Source organism: Hipposideros armiger, unplaced genomic scaffold, assembly GCF_001890085.2.
Source record: "Hipposideros armiger isolate ML-2016 unplaced genomic scaffold, ASM189008v1 scaffold_551, whole genome shotgun sequence".
In the NCBI taxonomy this organism is placed as follows: Eukaryota; Metazoa; Chordata; class Mammalia; order Chiroptera; family Hipposideridae; genus Hipposideros; species Hipposideros armiger.
This window is the reverse complement of record NW_017731901.1, coordinates 110519-119248: the sequence shown is the minus strand read 5'-3', so window position 1 is coordinate 119248 and position 8730 is coordinate 110519. Positions and strand designations below refer to the sequence as shown.

The window sequence follows — 8730 nt, the reverse complement described above, 5'->3', positions numbered from 1 at the left end:
TCTCTCCCTCGTCTCTCGCTCTTGCTCACTCCTCTTTCTCCCTCTTTTTTTCAGCACAGAAGTTTTTAATTTTGCTTGAGTCGTATCTATCATTCTGGGCCTGGCGCCGCGTCAGCAGAGGGGGGCGGGGAGGTGCGCGCAGCACTGGGGGAGGGGAAGGGGCGGGGAGGAACGGGCGGAGCGGCTACGTGAGTTGCTGGGAGTGCGCGCGGTGGGATCACACGGCGGCGGCGGAGTCCCAGAGACCTGAGCGCTGAGATCTCGGCCCGCGGCCTACACGGAGCAGTCTCTCCACCCCAGGATCAGAAAACCGCAATCTTCATTACAGAGGTACTGTGTTCCGCGCTCCCCGCCCGGCCCGGCCCAGCCTGCTGCGGCGGCGCCTTCTTCCTTCCTCCTTCCCTCGCTCTCTCTCTCGCCCGCCCGCGCCTTCCCTGCCTGCCTGCGTCACCGCGGCCGCCATGGCTGAGAACGGCGAGAGCAGCGGTCCCCCGCGCCCCTCCCGCGGCCCTGCTGCGGCCCAAGGCCCTGCCTCTGCTCAGGCCGAGCCCAAAATCATCAAAGTCACTGTGAAGACTCCCAAAGAGAAAGAGGAGTTCGCGGTGCCCGAGAATAGCTCAGTCCAGCAGTTTAAGGAAGCGATTTCGAAACGCTTCAAATCCCAAACAGATCAGCTAGTGCTGATTTTTGCCGGAAAAATCTTAAAAGATCAAGATACCTTGATTCAGCACGGCATCCATGATGGACTGACTGTTCACCTTGTCATCAAAAGCCAGAACCGACCTCAGGGCCAGTCCACACAGCCCGGTAATGCTGCGGGAACTAATACTACTACCGCGTCGACTCCCAGGAGTAACTCCACACCTATTTCCACAAATAGCAACCCGTTTGGGTTGGGGAGCCTGGGAGGACTTGCAGGCCTTAGCGGCCTGGGTTTGAGCTCGACCAACTTCTCTGAGCTCCAGAACCAGATGCAGCAGCAGCTCCTGTCCAGCCCTGAGATGATGATCCAAATCATGGAAAATCCCTTTGTTCAGAGCATGCTTTCGAATCCCGATCTGATGAGGCAGCTCATTATGGCCAATCCACAGATGCAACAATTGATTCAGAGAAACCCAGAAATCAGTCACCTGCTCAACAACCCAGATATAATGAGGCAAACCCTCGAAATCGCCAGGAATCCAGCAATGATGCAAGAGATGATGAGAAATCAAGACCTGGCTCTCAGCAATCTCGAAAGCATCCCAGGTGGCTATAATGCCCTACGGCGCATGTACACTGACATTCAAGAACCCATGCTGAATGCTGCACAAGAGCAGTTTGGGGGTAATCCGTTTGCCTCCGCGGGGAGCAGTTCCTCCTCCGGGGAAGGTACGCAGCCTTCCCGCACCGAAAATCGAGATCCACTACCCAATCCATGGGCACCACCACCGGCTACTCAGAGTTCTGCCACCACCGGCACAACCACGAGCAGTGGCAGTGGGTCTGGCAGTAGCTCCAGTAGTGCTACTGGGAACACCATGGCTGCAGCCAATTATGTTGCCAGCATCTTCAGTACCCCAGGAATGCAGAGCTTGCTGCAACAGATAACTGAAAACCCCCAGCTGATCCAGAATATGCTGTCTGCGCCCTACATGAGAAGCATGATGCAGTCGCTGAGCCAGAATCCAGATTTGGCTGCACAGATGATGCTGAATAGCCCAGTGTTTACTGCAAATCCTCAGCTGCAGGAGCAGATGCGTCCGCAGCTCCCGGCTTTCCTGCAGCAGATGCAGAATCCAGATACGCTGTCAGCTATGTCAAACCCAAGAGCAATGCAGGCTTTAATGCAGATCCAGCAGGGGCTACAGACATTAGCCACTGAAGCTCCTGGCCTCATTCCAAGCTTCACTCCAGGTGTGGGGGTGGGGGTGCTGGGAACCGCTATAGGCCCTGTAGGCCCAGTCACACCCATAGGCCCTATTGGCCCCATAGTCCCATTTACCCCCATAGGTCCCATTGGGCCCATAGGACCCACTGGCCCTGCAGGTCCCCCTGGTTCCACTGGCTCAGGCGGCACCCCTGGGCCCACCATGTCTAGCTCTGCACCCAGTGAAACTACGAGCCCAACATCAGAATCTGGACCCAACCAGCAATTCATTCAGCAAATGGTGCAGGCTCTGGCTGGAGCAAATCCTCCACAGCTGCCAAATCCAGAAGTCAGATTTCAACAACAACTGGAACAGCTCAACGCAATGGGGTTCTTAAACCGTGAAGCAAACTTGCAGGCTCTAATAGCAACAGGAGGCGACATCAATGCAGCCATTGAGAGGCTGCTGGGCTCCCAGCCATCATAATTACATTTCTGTACCTTGAAAAAAATGTATCTTATTTTTGATAATGGCTCTTAAATCTTTAAACACACAAAATCATGCTTTACTTTCATTTTGATTCTTTTAAATCTCTCTAGTTATAAATCTAATATGATCCATTTTAAGGTGGACTCCATACACCGATCCCTCCTCTCTCTCCCTCCCTCTTTCCTATCTCCCTCCCTCAGTCCCTCTCTCCCTTTTGTCCTTCCTTCATTTTGTCCTACCTTCCTTTTCTCTCCTTTCTTTCCTTCCTTCCTTCCTTCCTTTTTCTTCCTTCCTTCCTTCCTTCCTTCCTTCCATCTATCCATCCATTTCCTTCCTTGTCTGTTTTGAATGGTGGGAATCAATGCTGTTCACTCGAAGGTGTTGCATGCAAACACTTCTCTTTCTTCTGCATTTATTGTGGTTTTTGGAAACAGGTATCAAACTTCACAGTTGGGTAAACAAGTTTTGTCCTACAGATGTCCAATTTGTTTGCATTTTAAACATTAGCTTATAGTAATTTAATGTAGAATGAAAATATTAAAACCAGAAGCAAATTATTTGAAGCTCTCTAATTTGTGGTACAATATTGCTTATTGTGACTTTGGCATGTATTTTTGCTAGCAAAATGCTGTAAGATTTATATCAGTCTTTGATCTTTTTTTGTTATATTTGTACACAGTACAGTAAGCACAATTGGAACTGTACATCTAGAAATATTACAACAGAATTTCTGAGCAGAATATGTGTAATCAAAATGAGAGAATATAAGAAATATTTCTGGAGCTAGGTATGTCACAGTTTTGTAGAATCTTACAGCATCTTTGATCAACTCAGTGAAAATGTTGGCTAGGCAAGTTCAGTTAAAATATAGTAGAAATGTTTATCCTGGTATTTCTAAGTATACATTTAATTGTACAGAAAACTTTACTGTGTGAAATTGTGTCAACATTTGCTGATTGACTGTATATGACCTTAATCTTTGTGCAGCCTGAAGGATCAGTGTAGTAATGCCAGGAAAGTGCTTTTTACCTAAGACTTCTTTCTCAGCTTCTCTCATAAAGAGACCCTAATAATACACATTTTCATTTGTAATTAGAAATGTAACTTTCACTGAAAGTGTCATGTGATGTTTGCATTACTTTTAACTGCTATGTATAAAGGAAACTGTATCTTTTGACTCTTATCAGTTATTTCTCTTATGCACAGGGGAAAATGCATTGAAAATGACTAAAAAAATAAAAAAATAATAAAAAATGGATAAATCTTTTCCTTTTTGCCTTCTGGCCCAAGGATCATGTTTAGAAGGATTGCTCCACCCTAAGATTATAGAAATCTTACCCTATATTTCTCTAATTTTAATGGTTTTCATAAAAATTTTCTTTGTTCTTCTTCAATTATTTTGATGTATGGATTTTAGGTATTCTAACTTGTTTCCTCCAGTTGTTAGCCAGTATTTATCTGTTTGTGTACCCACTGTCCATTTGAAGTGTCATGCATATATAAACTTTATTCTGTTTTTGAATTCTCTTTAGTACTGCTGAGCATTGTAGCCCCAGTATACCAGCCTGTAGTTATTGAGTTACAAATATGATTTCATATCTTTTAGGGTAAGTCCTCCTATTGATCTTCTTTATTTTTCACAATATTCTGATGATTCTGACATTTATTTTACCAGATGAACTTTACAGTTAATTGGTTTCCCCTAAAAGTAAGTGGGAATTTGTTTGGGACTATCTTAAATTGATGATAGTGAGAACTACAGAATTGCAATGCTTTCCAGAAACATGTCTCATTTTAAAAATGCTTTTTCCATCCTTTAAGGGAGTTTTGTTTATTTAAGTCCTGTATAATTTGTGATAAATGTATTCCTAGGTAATATAGACATATAGGACAAAATACTGTGAATGGGAGCTCTTATTCAGTTTGTTACCTATGTGGTCATTTTTCCTATATAGTGGAAGAATGTATTTTCATAGAATAATTTTCAATTGGCAATTTACTGAAACCTGCTTCAGAGATGTTCAATTGATATATTTGAGTTTTTCCTGGTATGTGATTATATCAAAGATAAGTTATAACATGTGCTTTTCAAAATTTATAACAGTTTCTGACTGCATGGGTTAAACACTTCTAGAACAGCACTAAATAATTGAAGTAGCAGTGGCATTCTTATCTTGCTTTTCATTTTAACCAGACTATGTTTGCTGCAGCAATTTTAAATTGCACTCTTGAAAAAAACATTCCTCTGGGAGATGTTCAAATAAGTTTGCAAAATGTTGTATACTATAGTTCCTCTTGAAGAGTCATTGTGCAGTAAATATTGACTAACATTATTAAAATTTTAATAAGTATATTCTTCAGTTTAAAGAATAAAAGCTGTTTAACTGTTTAATTCAGCACTTCTTAAACTTTGAAGAGCCACCTTTTTTCTTCTAAACACACCTGATAACATTTGGCCTGTCAGTGCTCCTCAGGACACCAAATTAAGAAATAGTGATTTATTATTTCACTGCTATATGATGCTGGGTGTTTGCAATAATTACAAAGACAAAGTCTGCCAAAAAAATTTAAGAATTTTAATGAATAACATGGATGGTTTTATAGGGAAATAAATACTAAAATAAGCCAGTGGCATAGAAAATAGTAATAATTCAGTAGCCACAGGAAAAACTGGATGTTGGCTGAGGCCTAGCTTAGACAGTTTGGCAGGTAAATTTCTTTCAAACATTGAAGGAACACAAAATTCCTTAATTGCTCTTGCTAAATATTTATTATATTATTTTTCCTCTTTTTTATTTATTTTTTATTAGTTTCAGGTGTACAAAGCAATGTAATAGACATTTACACCCCTCACAAAGTGATAACCCCACCCAATCTAATATCCCTCTGACATGGTATATAGCTGTTACTATACCATTGACTGTCTTCCCTATGCTGTACTTTACATCCCGTGATGAGATTGTGTGTGTGTGTGTGTGTGTGTGTGTGTGTTTTAATTATAGTTGACATTCAATATTATTCAGCTTCAGCTTCAGGGGTATAGCACAGTGGTCAGGCATCTACACAGTCTATGAAGTGATTCCCCCTGATAAGTCCAGTGTCCATCTGGCACCCTACATGATCTTTACAATATTATTGATTATATTCCCCAAACTGTATTTCCTATCCCCGTGACTATATTGTGACTACTAATTTATACATTTTGTTTCCTCCCTGAAAAGATCCAGGTCTTTATTAATTCTGTATTTTTTTTTTGCTTTCTAGTTTATTAGTTTTTGTTTATAACTTTTACGCTTTTTTTATTTTAACTGTTCTTCCTCCATCTCTTATATGATGTAACTTTTTCCTATTTTATTTTGCAAGTTCTATTTCCAGGCTCTGTTTTTATTTTGGGTTTTCTTTATCTATAATTAATTCACATTTTATCATTTTTTTCCACATTGAATCAAGAATTGTACAGCTCGACCTGCCATCTCTTCCCCTCCAATAAGAGTGGGGCAATTCTTACATGCTTTCACTGTTTACTTGGTTTTCATCCCCTCCCTAAGCTTACACTGGACTGCTGGATGGTATAAGTTTATATTACTGGTGCTGTGATGCAGCAGGATGAGGTACTAGGGAAGGAGTGGGGGTTAGGGACAACCCCAGCAGGAGAAGTTCACCTCAAGATGGCTTTTCTGATTTGCTCTATTGGCCTGTCCTTCAGGTATGTGGTTTGTATCATATACACTCTCATCACTTGCATGGGTGCGTGATGGTGGGGAGATAGGATATATAACTTTGAAACAAGCCCTGCTGGCTCATTAAAGAGGACTCATATCAGGTTGAGATCACCGTGTTTATTGAGAAACCACGATCAGAGACACTGAGCTTGCCCTCAGAGAGTAGTCAACCTATTCCAAATTTTGTTGATCTGCAGTGTCAGAATAACAACAAATGAAGTAATTCTAGTGAGAGGTTGGGGTTAAGGTATCAGGGAAGCCATTTGGCCTGTGTCTCATGTTCACAAAGGGATTCAAATTTAGAATTGTGACATTATCCTCAAATGAATTGATTACTCCAGCTACAGATCCAGACTCACTCAATGGATAATGCTCATCATACAGCTTAATTTAGTAAATGTAAAAATTTTAAACTGACAATTTTGATATTCCTAATTTGGCATTATTTTAAAAATATACTTGGAGGCTTAAATAAAAATGGAAGTTACTCAGGCTTCCCTCAACTAATGACAGGTTCTCATCCCCGTTTTTTCACTGCGTGCCCCTACTTCCAGTCCTTGCTCTTTTAAACTAGATGGCATTAGAGGTTTTCTGCCAGGATTTTGTTGGTTTGTCAGTATATCACAGAACTTCAGATTGGTGACAAGCTTCAGTATGCCCCCATCAGCATCATGTTTTACAGAAATTCCTTGAGTTCTCCCACCCTCATTGTACAGATTTTGCTCAATTTTTGTTTCCCTTTGGTAATTTGTGTTTATCTGTGGGAGAAAGGACAGAATTGGGGACCTGTTCTAATGCTACCATCTTCCCAGAAGTCTGTTAGGAAACTTAGGAGAAAAGCAATTTTCTAAAAACAGAATGGAGAAGCATGATTTGGAAGACATGAGACTGAAGCCACCCCAAACAACAGCTCCATTAGGTGGTGTATATGCCAACCTAAGCTTTAGACACTTTGATGATGGGTCAAAACCCTTGGTAAAAGCTACTCTAACCCAACAAACTTAAAAGTTTGGGTAAGCCACCCTCAAATAAGCAGTCGTTTGCCCTGACACATGTGGGCAACGTTATTAAATGGATATGTATTGAGGCATGTATAGCTCCAGCTGTATTGAGGTATCTGAGCACAGATTTGAGCTCCCTAAGACAGTACTTTCAAAATCCAACTTCAGAACTTCTTGGCCCAATGTTTAGGTTAGCAAACTTAAGGTAATTTCGGGAAAGAGTCTATAATTTATTATTGAAAGAATTGTTGATGAGCATGAAAGCAAGTAAAAGATGATTACTTGGCCCTAGGTGGATTTTGTAAGATTGTCTTCCCAGACTAAATTACTTTCTTTGTTAGATTGGGATAACAGTAACAGCTAATGTATTCATGGTTATGTTCAATTTTTATAACAACCCTATTAGTACTGTTGTTATCTTCCCAAGTTTAAAGATAAGGAAATAAGCTAAAAGAGGTTTAGTAATTTTCCAGGGTTACACAGCTATTAAGTGAGAGTCAAAACTTGAACTCACTTCTGAGACTCTAGAGTGTGCACTTACACAGTTTACTATTCTGCTTCCCCTGAGTCTGTTAAACTATACCAGTCTATTATAGAGATTTTATAACAAAAGTATATACTAGCTGGCCTCCTGGGGGTTGTTGAGGAGACATATAAGCTTTTGTTAAATGGATACGTCTCTGCTGGAGACACATAAGCTTTTGTTAAATGGATACATCTCTGCTGCTATTCACCCTGGAACACGTGCATAAAAATTAATATGTTAGAATCAGTTCTGTCACAATCAATAACTGCAATTTGGAGATTCCTTTCTGACTTTTGAGTTGTGGCTAATATTTGAAACTATACTTTAATACATCTGTGCATAGTGGCCTAATACATGTGGTATGTATCCAAATTGGCAATCACATGGGCCACTTGTGCTTCAGCTGCTCTGGAGGATGCCTGCCTGCTTGTTGAGCTGCCTCCAAGAGACCTCAGAAGGCAATAAACATGTGTACCTCACCATGGCATTTGATAGTTTCTCAAAATGTCCTTGAGAATAAAATGGTGTAACATGAACTGATGATAATGACAGGACAATAGATGGGTTAGTAATTTGAATTGACAGTGTTCAACATTGAGTCAGTGTGGACAAGAGGTTTCCAAACTCAGTTCTGTCTCATTGAAGTTCTTTTTCTTTTTTTTTTTAAAGATCTTATTGGGAAATTGAGGGAGGGGAACAGCGCTGGGGGATCGGGGGAAGGGGAACAGACAAGTTCCTGTCGTTTTGTTCTTCAGTCTAGTTGTGGAGGACGTCGCTTCACTGGCCCATGTTGGTATTATCATTGCGCTCTTCCCGGGTGAGGCAGATTGGTCACCGACCTTGGGACGGTCACTCACAGCGGCTCTTGGCAACTCACACCGGCTGCCAGCCACACATGGTAGCTTATGGTAGCCCACTGCAGCAGGGGCTGCAGCCTATGCCGTTATCCCCGGCGACTCACGGCAGCCCAGCTCCAGGTCGAGCTGTTGTTCACCATCTTAGCTGTAGAGGGCAGTGTTACTGGCCCTCGTGGGATCCGAACCGGGGCCATGCTGCTCAGAGTTGGCATCACAAGCCAGCTCTTAACCAATGTGCCACTTGGCCAGCCTCATCATTTAAGTTATTTTTCAATGACTAGTGTG

The 8730-nt window shown here is 41.9% G+C and overlaps 1 protein-coding gene across 1 annotated transcript; it reads left to right on the top strand.

The window, feature by feature from the left end:
* The first annotated feature begins 166 nt into the window (after nt 1-166).
* UBQLN2 (ubiquilin 2) lies at nt 167-3597 on the top strand. Its single transcript, XM_019623473.1, has one exon. It carries the CDS (start codon nt 462-464, stop codon nt 2334-2336), a length of 1875 nt encoding a protein of 624 aa, XP_019479018.1. The 5' UTR covers nt 167-461; the 3' UTR covers nt 2337-3597.
* The last annotated feature ends 5133 nt before the right edge of the window (nt 3598-8730 follow it).

What these genes read in the sequence shown, in the direction of transcription:
- UBQLN2 (XM_019623473.1), top strand. Translation starts at nt 462, where the DNA reads ATGGCTGAGAACGGCGAGAGCAGCGGTCCCCCGCGCCCCTCCCGCGGC.